Source organism: Lontra canadensis, unplaced genomic scaffold (assembly GCF_010015895.1).
Source record: "Lontra canadensis isolate GAN:19392208 unplaced genomic scaffold, GSC_riverotter_1.0 scaffold206, whole genome shotgun sequence".
Taxonomy (NCBI): Eukaryota; Metazoa; Chordata; class Mammalia; order Carnivora; family Mustelidae; genus Lontra; species Lontra canadensis.
Genome location: NW_022631200.1, coordinates 667,014 through 680,218, shown reverse-complemented (window position 1 = coordinate 680,218; position 13,205 = coordinate 667,014). Strand labels below are relative to the sequence as shown.

The following is a 13,205-nucleotide window of genomic DNA, read 5'->3' as shown; positions in this document are numbered from 1 at the left end:
GTGGCTGGGGTCTGGCAGAAGCTGGTGCTGTCCTGATGGAGGCCAATCGCATGATCTCTCCTAGCTTCTGCCACCTCACCCATAAAAGGAATCTTCGTGACCCCTGCCTCAGAGGTCTGCTCTGAGGACCAATACGCTCAGCACTGCTGGGCCGCATAGTGAGGGCGCAGAGTGCTGGTCACCGTCGTTGTTTCTGGGGATGGGGGGTGCTCTGGCTGTCGTGAATGCAGGTAGTTACAGGGTTCTGAAACTCAAGAAAGGGATCCGGGCAGCAGACTGATTGGGTTAGCTGTCTGTGTAGTCCCTGTTGCCCAGGGCGACACTTGGGAAGCCTGCTGTCACCTGGGGGAGGTGGGGACGAGAGAGGTGCTACAGGCCTCTGGACAATACAGTGTGGAGGACAGGCCCCCACACTGAAGAATGATCCAGTTCCAAAGTACCGATAGTGTCAGAGCTGGGAAACCCCAGTGTAGACAGACGGTGTAGTTGCCCTGCACACAAGGTGTGCCCTCTGCTCACCAGTCCCCGTCCTCCCTACTGCCCGGTGAGGACAATGCTGTCCCATAGCATCAGAATGAGCCACACTTGGGAAATGTGAAATGAGATGGGTGACATCCGTTTTAACATGATGCCTCACTTAACCCAGTATATCCAAAGTATGGCCACTGTGAACCATAATCCATCTAAAAGTCATTCACGAAAGGTCCTGCCTCTTTTCTTTCCAGAATAAGTCTTCAGAATCTGGGGGGGTGTCTTGCATTTACAGCATGGCTTACCTCAGGCCAGACCCACGTCAAACCTCCCTGAGCCACAGCACCATGCAAGGGGGCTTTAGTTCTAGCCGAATTCCACACATGTCTGGAGGTTTCTGGAAGGTTTTCGGAAGAATGCTTTCTCAGCTCAGCTTACAGCCACATCCAGAAATTGTTTTCCAAATGTGTCTGGGATTTTGAGTTTGCGTATTTTCTGTCTTCTTGGATACTGCCTAGTAAAACACTGAGAGACAGCATATGGTCCAGACCAAACACTGAATCCTTTCTGGCCTGCAGGCCTCCTGTTTGCAAGTGGTTGAGGGTGGCGGGAGCTGTCCCAGACCACAGGCAGCCACTAGCCACGTGTGGCCATTGAGATTTACCTGAAGAGAAAGAGCATTTAAAAGCTCCGGCCCTCGGTCGCGGGGGCCACACTTGGCCGGTCACCACAGACCAGTTCTTTCCGGCAGCTCACTGCGAAGCAGCTCTGACCGGCCCCCACCTCCCCCGGGTCCCCGGGCTGCGAGCTCCAGTAACGTCCTTTCTCTCCCTCCGCTGTGCGCTGCCCGCCACGCCACTCCCTGCTCCGGGGCTGTTCCCGCGGTGGCTGCGGGACAGGCCGCAGGCGCCCCAAGTGCGGCTCCCCGCTCTGCCCCGCCGCCGCTGCAGCCACCTGCCCCCCGCCCCCCGGAACGAAGCTGCAGGCGCTTCGTGGGTGGCGCGCTACCAGCCTGAACTGGGGCACTGCCTCGGTTTCCCCGTGCGCACCGCGGTGTGTGCCGGGCACCTCCAAGACACGGCCGCGCGCCGCCTCGGGCCTCAGTTTCCCCATCTGCGGGACGCGAAGAGCCGCACGTCCCCACCTCCGCAACCAGCACTGTCGGGCCTTCCGCGGGCTCGGCTCCGCGTCCGCCCCGCGGGTCGCGCCACGCCCGACCGACAGAACCCGCGCTCTGCACCGCAGCGCCGGGGAGCACGCGGGACGGCCCGGCCGCAAGTGGACAAACCTGGGCGCGCCCCTTCCTAGGGGAGCGTCGGGCGAACACAGGCAGCCTAGCCCGTGCATTAACGCACGTGTGTCGCGGCGCCCGAACAGTCCCCTGCGGGGGCGGGGGCAGGGCTGGCGCTGTGCAGCCGACGCCCGCGCCCTCCCCCGGCACCCCCGGCCTGCAGGGACTCGGACCTTGCGAGCCCCCCGCTCCGGGACCGCGGAACCTTCGTCGTGGCGTGCGAGTTTCCGCACGGTGCCCTTTTCCAGAGACGCCGCCGCCCCTCGCGCCCCCGCGCCCGCGCCCCCCGCGCCCGCGTTCCCGGCGCCGCGGGCCCGGAGCTCCCGGAAGTCTCGGTCCCGCCGCCGCCGGCACTCGCGAGGGGAAGCCCGGGCCGCCCGGGACTTCGGCCCGCTCCTCAGGTCCCGAGAGGCCGCCGCGTCGGGTACGGGGGCCGGAACGGAGGGAGGAGCCTGGCTCCGGGACGGCGCGAGGCCGGGCCGGGCTGGGGGAGGGGCGGGCGCCGCGGGGGTGGGACCGGAGGGAGAGCGGGGCCCTGAGGGTGCAGCGGGAAGGGGGCGGGGGGGTGGGGGCCCGGGCGCTGGGGTTGCCGAGGGAGGCGGAGCAGCGAAGCGGGCTGGAGGGATGGAGAAACAGAGGTGCCAAGATGCTCGCAGAGGGGAGGGACGGGGCTCCCGGGGCCCCGGTGCGGGCAGCGGCGAGGGGGCCGAAGCCCAGCAGGGCACGGACGGAAGAAATGGACGACGTCGGTGGCTTGCGTCTGGGGGCGGGGGAGAGAGGGCGCCCCTGGGAGGCGCAGGGTGTGTGGGTGCACAGAAGCGGGCAGTTGAGGCGTCCCAGGGGATGTGTGCGTGAAGCCCGGACGGCGGGTCCGCTCGGCGCGGGGAGGCTGAGACCTGGAGGTGCTAAGCGTAGGGTCGGAATAGACGCGCTCAGGCCGAAAACTGGCCTTCTGGGGGCGTACCCAGGAAGCAGTCTCAGCCAGGCCGCGCTGCGTGCGAAGACGGGGAGGCCTTCCAGGGGTCGAAGCTGATAGGCCGGCCCGGGGCCTGGGAAGACCCGTTAGGAACGAGTTAGGAAACAGACTTGGAATCTGACAGGCTGTGGGGGAGTTGGGGGAAGGAAAGTGGCAGGAGAGCGCCGTCTGGCCTGGTCTGGGGGCTGAGACGGAGCCGCAGGGGAGAGGCAGGCGGGGGCGGAGGGCGGGCGCAGGCGGGCAGGGGTATGCCAGGCTCTCGTGGGGCTGTCCTGGGACCCGCTTGCTGGAACCAGAGCCTGGAGTAGGTTCCTCTTTTGCAGAAGAGGTAGGTCAGCGGTACAGAGGGCCTGCCAAGCCGTGGTAATGGGGACACTTGCCCCCAGCAAGTAGCGATTTTAACTTCTCTTCCCTCCACTGCTCCCAGTTGACACCCCAGATGCTGCTGCTGCCGCCTCGGCCACCCCACCCTCGGTCCTCCTCCCCAGAGGCCATGGACCCGCCGCCCCCCAAGGCTCCCCCTTTCCCCAAGACGGAAGGCCCTTCCTCTACTCCATCCTCGGCGGCAGGGCCCCGCCCCCCGCGGCTGGGCCGCCACCTGCTCATCGACGCCAACGGGGTCCCCTACACGTACACGGTGCAGCTAGAGGAGGAGCCCCGGGGCCCGCCCCAGCGCGAGGCCGCGCCAGGAGAAGCGGGGCCGCGCAAGGGCTACAGCTGCCCGGAGTGCGCTCGCGTCTTTGCCAGCCCCCTGCGGCTGCAGAGCCACCGCGTGTCGCACTCGGACCTCAAGCCCTTCACGTGCGGCGCCTGCGGCAAGGCCTTCAAGCGCTCCAGCCACCTGTCGCGGCACCGCGCCACGCACCGCGCCCGTGCGGGCCCGCCGCACACCTGCCCGCTCTGCCCACGCCGCTTCCAGGACGCCGCGGAGCTGGCGCAGCACGTGCGCCTCCACTGAATTCCGGCCGGCGGGGCCTCGCGAGCCACACAGCCGCGCTGCCACATGCGCGCCCTGCCTTACCCGGGGCCCGTCTCCCCGTCTGCCCAGAAGGAGAGACCCCCTTCCTTCCTTACCTTCCTGTCTCGCTGTGCGATGCCGGCCCCGTCGCTGCCCCTCCCTGGGCCGGGGAGCCAGTCTCGGAACTGGGCCCCGGCCGGGCCGGGCCGCGCGAGCCCTCGCAGGCGCACTGCATCTCGGGGCCCGGCTCTCCTGCTCCCGAGGGCTCAGCCGTCGTGTGCGCGGAAGAGCTGACCCAAGAGCACGGCACGGTCTGGCTCGTTCCTGTATCTCCCCCTTTCCACCCGCAATCCTCGCCCCGTACTCAATAAACATTCCGCACTCCGCCTCGGGGCTCTGATGTGCGTGTGTGTGTCGGGGGGTGCGCAGCGGCCGGGAGCGGGCAGCCGGGGCCGTCAGCCCCTGGGAACCTTCCTCCCGGCGTGTGTTTCTGGCCGGATCCGTTTCCCGAAGGCCCGGGCGCCCCGCCCCCACCTTCCTCCCCTCGCCCCTCTTCTCCGCGCCCGGGTCCGCTCTCCTGTTACCGGTACCACCAGCTCCCGGGGGACACCCCGAGGCGCCCGTCCCGCTCCCACCTGCGACCACGGGGGTAGCCCGGGGCCGTTCTGGAGTCGCCCGGACCCGAGAGGCTGCTGCACCGGGTACGGGGGCCGGGAGGCTGGAGGCGGGCGGGAGCGGGCCGCGGGCCGCGAGAGGGGCGGGGCCGGGAGCGAGTACCTGAGCGCAGGGCGGGGAGGGGCCGCCGCGGGGCTCGGGAGGGCACCGCCCAGAACTCGCGGTGCCGGTCTCGGAGGCCGGGCCACCGACGGGGGGCGGCGCCCTAGAGAGCGCTACGATCCAGGAAGAACTTGGGGTGGAGAAGCTGGATGGGCGTGGACCAGAGAGAATCTGGAGGTAGCCGGGCTAGGAGGGGGGCGCGCAGGGGTGCTCAGGGAGCCTGTTGGAGGGCGGGCCAGGACCTGCGGGTCTTAGCGTGGCAGCCCGTCGGAGACGGCTTGGCGAACACGGAAGGGGTAGACCAGGCTTCTGGGTGGAGTAACAGGATGGGGCGACACCCAGACCTGGGTCAGGGGCGTGGGGAGTCGAGACCGAGACCTGCAGGTCTAGGGGGTGGGGCCTGGGGAAGCCCTGCGGGTGCCCGGAGTGCAGGGGCGCCCAGGGACCTGAGGAGGGTACAGAGGAGGAGGACAGAGCGAGGTCCTGGGTGTGCCCGTGCTTGCAGTGGGTGATGGGACCAGGACCCTGGAAGCTTTACAGAAGGTCAGAGAGTCCAGGGACGCATAGGTTCTGAGCAGACTGCACAGAGGGTGAAGAACGGAGCTCGTGCAGCCAGCTTCCCTCCTGTGTGTAACTTCATCCTCTCTCCTGCCCAGCAGGCCTCAGCCACCCCTCCGGATGCTGGTGCTGCCGTCGTCCCCCTGCCCGCAGCCCCTGGCGCTTCCCTCCGCAGAGGCCATGGAGGCCCCGCCCTCTCGGACAGGCAGGTCTCCAGAACCCGGACCTTCCTCGTCCACAGGACTTCCCCAGACTTCCTCCTCTCCGAGGCCCAACCACTACCTGCTTATTGACACCCAGGGTGTGCCATACACCGTGCTGGTGGACCAGGAGTCCCAGAGAGAGCCTGGCGCAGATGGGACATCCGCTCAGAAAAAGTGCTACAGCTGCCCCGTGTGCTCCCGGGTCTTCGAGTACATGTCCTACCTGCAGCGGCACAGCATCACCCACTCGGAGGTGAAGCCCTTCGAGTGTGACACCTGTGGGAAGGCATTCAAGCGGGCCAGCCACCTGGCTCGGCACCACTCTATCCACCGGGCCGGCGGTGGGCGACCCCATGGCTGTCCGCTCTGCCCTCGCCGCTTCCGAGAGGCGGGGGAGCTGGCCCAGCACAGCCGGGTCCACTCAGGGGAGCGCCCGTTTCAGTGCCCTCACTGCCCGCGCCGGTTTATGGAGCAGAACACACTGCAAAAGCACACCCGGTGGAAGCACCCATGAGCCAGGCTGCGGGGCGCCCCAGGTGCCACGGGGATCTGTGGGGAGCCTGGACTCCCATTGCCCTCAGACACCTGGCTAGTGCGGAAGGCTGGGTTGCAGCCCTGGACACAGACCCACCGCCTGCAAAGGCCAAGCCCTGCCTGAAGGAGGAGCCCATGAGTAGCCTTCGTGTATTGGAGATAAGCTGAAAACAAGACCTTAACATTAGCAGAGTGGAGCCCCCCAGCCTCAGGCTGAGCCCTGAGCGGAGGTGTGGGGGGAGAGTACTCTGTGTGGAAATTCTCCAGCCTGAAAAATGTGGTTGGGAGCCGTCAAGAATCTGCACCAGCTTCCTGAGGCCCTCCTTGTTAATGCTGGGGGAAGGGGCCCCAGACCTGCCTCCCAAACCCCAGCCAGACACTGGACACCCAATAAACACCTTTCCCATTTTGAGCTTGACATTTGTTTTTGGGGGCAGCGGCTTGTCCCGCCTGCTGCCTAATGGGGAGACTCAGCAAGTGCCTGGCTCGCCTCTTTTTTGGGCAGAAGAACAAATGAGCCATTTCTTCTCCCCAGAGAGGGAACGAGCTTCCCACTGTCTGACCTCAGATAGCAGGAACAGTGCCCTGATGTCGAGCTTAGACTATGGCCAGGTGCTGGGCTGAGCATCCTGCCCGGGTCTTACTGGTGCGAAATGCTTGGCCTGCCTGGCCGGCAATCCGATCGGAAGTCTGGTCTCCTGTAATGGGGTCCGCCCTAGCGTGGCTACTCACAAGGGGTGTCAGCAAGGCAGAGTGTTCTTCAACCTTTTTCTTTTCCCTTAAAGCTAGGATCTATTGTATGAAACGTTTTATTTGGCCACCCAGTATACATCACACAAACTGTATGTGAAACGAAACTTTGACAATACTGAATCTCCACTTCGTGCAGTCCACTTTTCCTTCCTCCTGCCCATTCTGTTCTAGCCTATTGAATTCCCTGCCCGTGAACCTGTAGTTTGCAAAACGCGGATGTAGGGCAGGTCCTTCCCCCTGGACGTTTTGACCCAGCCAGCAGTTTATCTGTAACGTGAAGCAGGTAGGAGAGGGGTGGTGGTGCAGACATTTACATTCTCTTCCTGCAAGGTTAAAGCCCTCCTCTCCTAGGGCTGGCGAAAATTCCAGGAGCAACCGGAGACCGGGAGGAGAGGCCGGGACCCAGCCAGAAGCGAATAAACAGCTGCTTTAATGAACTGTCCTCGCGCGCCTGCTTTGTGCCAGGCACTGTGCTGGGCCTCATTCCTTCTTCCGACCTCTTCTTGGGTGGAAGAACAAATTAGCCATCTCCACTCCCCGGAGAGGGAAAGAGCCTCCCGCTGTCTGACCTCAAATACCACTGCCAGAGCCCCGATCTTGAGCCTAGACTATGGCCAGGCGCTGGCCTGAGTGTTTTGCCTGCACATATCCGTCCACCCTCACAAGGAACCTAAAAAGGACCGTGACCTCCCCACTTTATAGGTGAGTGAACTGAGGCGGGGGGGGGGGGGAACGGGGGAGGGGGGAGGGTAGGGAGGAGGAGCGGCCAAGAATGGGTCTAAATGCTCCCAAGCAGCTCATAATCTGCCACAGGGGTGGCGCTGGGGGTGTTCCGGGCCCCTATTTTCAGGAAGGGTAACTGTAACCCCTACTCTCCCATGGTCTTAGGAACCGTGCGTGAGGTCCGGTGGTGCTGGCGATGCACGGACGGCGGGAGGTGAAGGGGCGGGTTACGGGGGTCCGAGGGGCCAGTTCTCAGGGTACCGCTCAAAAGGATTCTCCCTGTGCTTCAACTTTCCTGGTTGTCTCCTTCCCTCTCCCGGGCCCGACTCAGTGCATCTCCCCCCACCCCGGAGACCCCGGAGCCGCCTGCTCTCCAGGAATTGGGAGTTTCTTGACGTTCCCTGCCCGGGCTTCGCGAAGGGCGGGGTAGTGCGGCAAGGGGCCGTCGTGCAAGTGCAGCTCGCGCCTCGGCCGCAAACGGCGGGCCTCACCTGGGGCCGGAGGCTCCTGGAAAAACGCACCGACCGGCGGGCGGGGAAGTGCCGACGTCCCTGCCCGTTCCCGTTCCCACCGGCCCACTACCCCGCCCCAGGCTCGCCGCCTCTGCCTTCCCGCCTGCCCGCGGCGGGTGGGCGCTTCCCTGCACTCCCCGCGACACTTTGCAGACGCTCCCCGGCGCCGGGCATGGGCGCCGCCGCTGTCGGTCCCCTGGCCGGATTCCGCGCGCGGGTGGGTGAGCGCGGGGCTCTGGCCCCTCCGACCCCTGGCACCTGTGGGCGGGGGGTGGTGGCCGCATCTGCACCCGCGGCCTAGTGCATCTGCCGAAGGGACCCCTGGCCAACATCGCTCCCCCTCCCACCCGGGGGACAAAGGGCGGGGGCGGGGGCGCATCCCCACGCGTGACCTTCCCCCGCACTGCGCACGCGCCCCCTTCACCACGGGGAGGGGCCCTGCTCGCCCACACGAGTGCGGGGGAGGGGGCGTGGGGAGGCGCAGCGCGTGGGCTGGACCCCCATCTTATGCCTGGAAGTTGGGGCACGGTCCCCTCCCCCCTGCGCCTCTCGCTTCTTTTGGCCCCGAGGTGATCCGTGATGAGGGTTGGCCCCATCCGGGCCAGGACGTCTTGGCTCTGTCGACCCCGCGGGGAACCCACTCCTTCCCTCAGTGGTCGGGGTCTGGGCCCCCAGCCTCCCCATTTCCTAGGAGCCCAGGAGTTTGAAACCCCAGGCGTCCTCCCAAGGACCCAGGAATCCTGGCCCTCAGCACCCCCCACCCCCCGAGTCCTAAAGAGTTGGGCCCCACCGTCCCTGGGATGTCTCTCCATCTGTGGCTGCCCTTTCTGTCCAGTGCCCCTGAGGCGCTAAGCTGCCTGGGTCCACCGGAGGCCGCGCCATGAATGACCGAAACAGTCGGAGGAGGACACGTGAGGAAGCTGGGACCCTGCCTCACCCTTGGACGACCCCATCCCCACCCTGCCCATCCCTGCCCTTTCTAACCCCCGGGGCTGCTGTGGTTGGGGGCTGGTCTGAGGTGCCTGGGGCCTTCCCTGGGGTGACCCCTGGCCTCTCCCCTCCAGTGAAGAAAGACGATGAGGCCTTCGAGATCTCCATCCCCTTCGATGAGACGCCCCACCTAGACCCACAGATCTTTTACAGTCTGAGCCCCTCTCGGGGAAACTTCGAGGGTGAGCTGGGGGGGAGGCTTAGAGGGACCCCAGTCAGCTGGGGTGCAGGGCCCTTAAGGCCTGGGGTGTGACCAAGGTTCCCCCGTGTCCCTAGAGTCTCCGGAGGCCGCATCCCCAACCGTGGCCCTGATGAATGGTGTCAGGGCCCAGCTGCACATGGCTCTGGAGAGAAACTCATGGTTGCAGAAGCGCATCGAGGACCTGGAGGAGGAGAGGGACTTCCTGCGGTGTCAGCTGGACAAGTTTATCTCCTCAGCCCGCATGGATGCAGGTGGGGCACGTGAGCAGAGTCCCTCGCCTCACTCCGGGGCCCTGACACTAGGCTCTGGCCCTTCTCCAGGATACAGAACCCTTCTCTGCTTTCATCCTTTGGTGGCCCAGTGGGGATCTCTCCCTACTCCCAAAGCTGTTTCTAGAACCCCAGGATCAGCTTCCTTCCTGCTCAACTCCTGCCACTGCTGATGGGCAGAATCTTGTGGCCAGTCCCAGCCAGGGATGCTCAGGGCTTTCCTTTTTCAAATCTTAACAGCCTGTTTTGGAGAGTCCAACTTCTGCTCCCCTCCACATGATGTCCAGCTCCTGGCTGGCTCCCTCCCAGGCCCCCATAATCCCCTGTGATTCACCTGATAGCCTGGGCAAGGGGTATGTTTTTTCAACATGTGTGTTACTGGGTCCCCTCTGCTCTGGACCACCTGTGGCCTGGGTTGTTGGATCTCCCATTGTTTCCCCACGCAGATGGGAACCTACCTAGGATGCCTCGGCTCAGGGCCTTCTGGACTTTCTCAGTGAAAACCCCCACACTGAACATCCCCAGCCCACTGGACCCAGAGCCTGGGATTTCTCTCAGGGTCTGAATCCCCCACCTCAACCAAGGCCTTGCTTGCTTCCCGGATTTTTAGAGTCTTCTCTTCTGGAGGTCCCACTGAGTCCCCCCAAAACTCCTCCTCCACCATGGGAGCCTAGAGTCACAGACTCTCTGAGGTGTCTGGTCCTGTCTTGGTTCTCTCAGCCCTTCCCCCGGATCTCTTGCCATAGAGCTTAGGAGTCTGAGGGGCATGAACCCATGCTCCACCTGTGATCTCCTCCCCCAAGTGCACTCAGCCCTCTTGCTAAGGACTGCAACGTCTATGCTGTACTGTCTGTTGGTCTCCTTGGGGGCTCCAGCCCCAGTTGAGGCCCCCCCTTTCCTGGGGGCCTGTATATGATGTGACATCTGTCCGCATCTTGCAGACAGCCTCTTGCCTCCTCCTCCCTCCTGTTCTGGAAGTTTATGTGTACGGGTCTCTCTTTCTCTACCTCTTTCCAGAGGACCACTGCCGGGGGAAGCCTGGGCCCAGGCGGGTTGAGGGGGACAGCCGGGGTGGGGCTGGGGGCGAGGCCTCAGATCCGGAGTCAGCAGCCTCCTCACTCAGCGGAGCGTCTGAAGAAGGCAGTACCGTGGAGAGGAAGAGACAGAGGCAGAAGGGAGGTGCTGGCCGGAGACGCTTTGGGAAGCCCAAGGCCCGGGAGAGGCAGCGGGGTGAGCAAAACGCATTCGGGGTGGGAGCTCGAGGGGTCTGGGCTGGGGGCTTGCTGTGACCTTGGAGGAGGCCCTCCCTTCTCCCCTAGCCTGGTTGTCTGTCCCAGACAGACTGTCCACGTGTGGTCTTACATCGCAGTCCACCCTCACCAGCCTTGCCATCTGGGTCTGAGCTTCAGGTTTCTCATCAGTAACAAGGGGAGGGGGTGAGGCTCAGGGGGGCTGGGAACAACTCCTCTCTGGGCCTGCCTTCTCTGATTTTTCCACTTGTCTCGCACTGTCTCCATGTCTCCCACCACCTCTTGACTCCTCACCCAATTGTCCTCTGGATTTCCATGTTGTTCTCTTGGCTCTTCCTGTACCGGGCTCGCTGTCTGTGCCCCATCTCTGCCTCCCATGTCCATCTCTGTTCCTCATGTCTCCCTCTCTGCCTGCCTTGGCCTTGCAGTGAAGGATGCAGATGGAGTCCTCTGCCGCTACAAGAAGATCCTGGGCACCTTCCAGAAGCTGAAGAGCATGTCTCGGGCCTTTGAGCACCACCGAGTAGATCGCAACACGGTGGCGCTGACCACGCCCATCGCGGAGCTGCTCATCGTGGCCCCGGAGAAGCTGGCGGAGGTGGGCGAGTTCGACCCCTCTAAGGAGCGTCTGCTCGAGTACTCACGCCGCTGCTTCCTGGCCCTGGACGACGAGACCCTCAAGAAGGTGCAGGCGCTTAAGAAGAGCAAGCTGCTGCTCCCCATCACCTATCGCTTCAAGCGGTGATCCTGCCCCACCTGGCCCGGGACGCGCCCTTCGGCCCCCACTTCCCTCCCTCCTGTGTCCCTCCTGGCACCGGGCGAGCGTGTGCATGAGTGGCGTGCTCCTCCAGAGGCCCTGGGGTGTTTCTGCACGTGCCTCTCCTGCTCCTGCAGATCCCCACTCCCACCCCAGGTTCCTCCTATATAGATCCGGTCCCCTTCTTGCCTCTCACGTTCCTAGCTTCCTCCCCTTTCTCTGCATTCCCTGGGGAGGGGCGTCCACTTAGCCTGGCCCCCAAGCTTCAGGGGTCGGTTTCTGCCCTTTCCAAACACTGGCACTCCTCCCACGCGAGCTGCACCGTCCTGCCCTCACCGGGCGCTTCCTCCGGGGGACACTGCGAGACTCTCTGCGGGGCCACGCACTGTACATACCCCGTCTCTACTCCCAGCCCCGAGGAGAGCCTGGCCCACTCTGCCAGGAGCTCTCCACCCGCATTCTGGACAAGAAAGAATTATTCAGAGAATTTAAATTAAAGAGAGACGATAAAATTTGGAATAAACTAGGCCCGGCTCCTTTTTGGAGGGGGTGTCCGTTGCCGCGGAGACAGTGACGGGGGCTCCGGCGAGTTGCACGGAGCGGGCGGTCAGGCAGGGAGCCGGAGCTCGGAGAGACAGGGTGTAATTAGCACCCCCGGCGGCAGGGGCGGGAGGAGGGAAAGCAGCTGTGCCCCAGGGAACTCGGAGAGGTAGAGCTCCGGGAAAGAGGCTAGCTCGACTAGAGGCGCGGTGGCAGGAGCCGGGATGCAGTGACGGGGACCGAGAAACGACACGTTCGGGCGGAGGCTTCCACGCCCGCCCGCCAGGAGGCGGTAATGCCAAATTACCGCTCTTCCGGAAGTGCCCTCTACGTCGCCTGCTGCGCCTGCGCTGCGGGAGGGGCGCGAGCGCGCTTACGCTGTTGCTACAGCAACCAGGAGACGGCGGGTGTGCCTAACGGTCTGGAATCCAGTACCTTTCCCGGAGTGAGGGAACGTCTCGCGCATGCGTGCTGGGCCCTCTGGCACCCGTTCGCCTCCCGAATGGTGAGAAACCTCGCCTAGACGACCTCTACGCAGGCGCAGAAGCCCAACTCGCTCTCCTCCTTTTCCACTCTGCGCAGGCGCACAAAGCCGCGCTGGCAACCTCCGCAGCGGCCGCGCGCACCCTTCACCCCGCTGCCTGCTTTTGTCTCGCGCAACCTTTTTAGGCCCTCTGCGAAATCGGCCCTTCTTTTCCTCCGCTCTCCTCACCCGGAGAGGCAGGGGCAGAGAGCCGGGACCCCGCCCTTTTTCCGTATCCCTTCTCCTGACCAACCTCGTTTCTGTCCTCCCTCCCTTTTCGGTTCCCGAAGCCGGAAGGAGCCGAAGCGCCGACGGAAAAAACCGAAGCTGTCTCCCGTGAGTGAGGCCTTCACGAAGCGGTGGCGGAAGGAGCCGAAGTTCACCGGCTGGGGAGGAGTGAGTGCACTGTCCGGAGAGAGCCGAAGCTTGGCATCGGGTTTAATCCTCTGGCTGGATCCCAGACCCAGCGCTGGAAACCTTCAGAAAGCGCAGAAGTGCGGGACGTTTAGGATTGTCGGAAGTAGCCGATTGCTTGGATAGGGCCGGCAGCGAAGAGCGGGTCGAATCTGCGGGAGCAGCGAGAGACTGGGACGGTTTGAATTGTCGGAAGAAGCCGAACCCTTGGGGCGGGGGGCGCTGGGCGCAGAGGAACGCGCGGACCTACGGAAACACCCGAACGTTGAAGAGCTAGTTTCCGAAAAGTTACGATAGCCTGGGAAGCCGGTGAAATCCTCGCTTCGGGTGTTTTCGGAAGCTGCCGGAGCCGCCGCTAGCGATTCTTTCTACGGCCCGGATATAGCCGACGCTATTTGGAGCTAGGCTCTGGGGGGGAGGGGCGGTTCGCGGGCGGGAGGGCGGGGAGAGGGGCGGAGCCGGGGCGGGGCGGGGCGGGCGTCCCGGGCTTGATTAGGTAGGAGG

The 13,205-nt window shown here is 64.3% G+C and overlaps 3 protein-coding genes and 1 long non-coding RNA gene across 15 annotated transcripts; 3 read left to right on the top strand and 1 right to left on the bottom strand.

Moving 5' to 3' along the window:
• Positions 1 to 2,009: 2,009 nt before the first annotated feature.
• Positions 2,010 to 4,082, top strand: ZNF580 (zinc finger protein 580). 3 transcript variants are annotated; one of them, XM_032848537.1, is made up of 2 exons: positions 2,010 to 2,186; positions 3,166 to 4,082. In XM_032848537.1, exon 2 carries the CDS (start codon positions 3,178 to 3,180, stop codon positions 3,694 to 3,696), a length of 519 nt encoding a protein of 172 aa, XP_032704428.1. In that variant the 5' UTR covers positions 2,010 to 2,186; positions 3,166 to 3,177; the 3' UTR covers positions 3,697 to 4,082. The 3 variants fall into 3 exon arrangements, with proteins under 3 accessions (XP_032704428.1, XP_032704430.1, XP_032704429.1); XM_032848539.1 differs by lacking the exon at positions 2,010 to 2,186 and adding an exon at positions 2,356 to 2,400; XM_032848538.1 differs by lacking the exon at positions 2,010 to 2,186 and adding an exon at positions 3,006 to 3,066.
• A 61-nt stretch (positions 4,083 to 4,143) lies between these two features.
• On the top strand, positions 4,144 to 6,396 carry ZNF581 (zinc finger protein 581). 6 transcript variants are annotated; one of them, XM_032848530.1, is made up of 2 exons: positions 4,144 to 4,397; positions 5,130 to 6,396. In XM_032848530.1, the coding sequence occupies exon 2, from the start codon at positions 5,152 to 5,154 to the stop codon at positions 5,746 to 5,748; it is 597 nt and encodes a 198-aa protein (XP_032704421.1). In that variant the 5' UTR covers positions 4,144 to 4,397; positions 5,130 to 5,151; the 3' UTR covers positions 5,749 to 6,396. The 6 variants fall into 6 exon arrangements, with proteins under 6 accessions (XP_032704421.1, XP_032704423.1, XP_032704424.1 ...); XM_032848532.1 differs by having other exon boundaries at positions 4,147 to 4,397; positions 5,133 to 6,396; XM_032848533.1 differs by lacking the exon at positions 4,144 to 4,397 and adding an exon at positions 4,616 to 4,650 and having other exon boundaries at positions 5,133 to 6,396.
• A 513-nt stretch (positions 6,397 to 6,909) lies between these two features.
• Positions 6,910 to 11,750, top strand: CCDC106 (coiled-coil domain containing 106). Of its 5 annotated transcripts, none has more exons than XM_032848556.1 (6): positions 6,910 to 7,223; positions 8,592 to 8,667; positions 8,821 to 8,928; positions 9,023 to 9,199; positions 10,235 to 10,447; positions 10,896 to 11,750. In XM_032848556.1, the coding sequence occupies exons 2-6, from the start codon at positions 8,637 to 8,639 to the stop codon at positions 11,210 to 11,212; spliced, it is 846 nt and encodes a 281-aa protein (XP_032704447.1). In that variant the 5' UTR covers positions 6,910 to 7,223; positions 8,592 to 8,636; the 3' UTR covers positions 11,213 to 11,750. The 5 variants fall into 5 exon arrangements, with proteins under 5 accessions (XP_032704447.1, XP_032704446.1, XP_032704448.1 ...); XM_032848555.1 differs by lacking the exon at positions 6,910 to 7,223 and adding an exon at positions 7,824 to 7,973; XM_032848557.1 differs by lacking the exon at positions 6,910 to 7,223 and adding an exon at positions 7,824 to 7,977.
• An 840-nt stretch (positions 11,751 to 12,590) lies between these two features.
• LOC116861762 lies at positions 12,591 to 13,176 on the bottom strand. The gene is made up of 2 exons (XR_004381535.1): positions 12,948 to 13,176; positions 12,591 to 12,853 (listed from the first exon to the last, which is right to left on the bottom strand). It is a non-coding gene; the product is annotated as an uncharacterized LOC116861762 (long non-coding RNA).
• Positions 13,177 to 13,205: the final 29 nt, after the last annotated feature.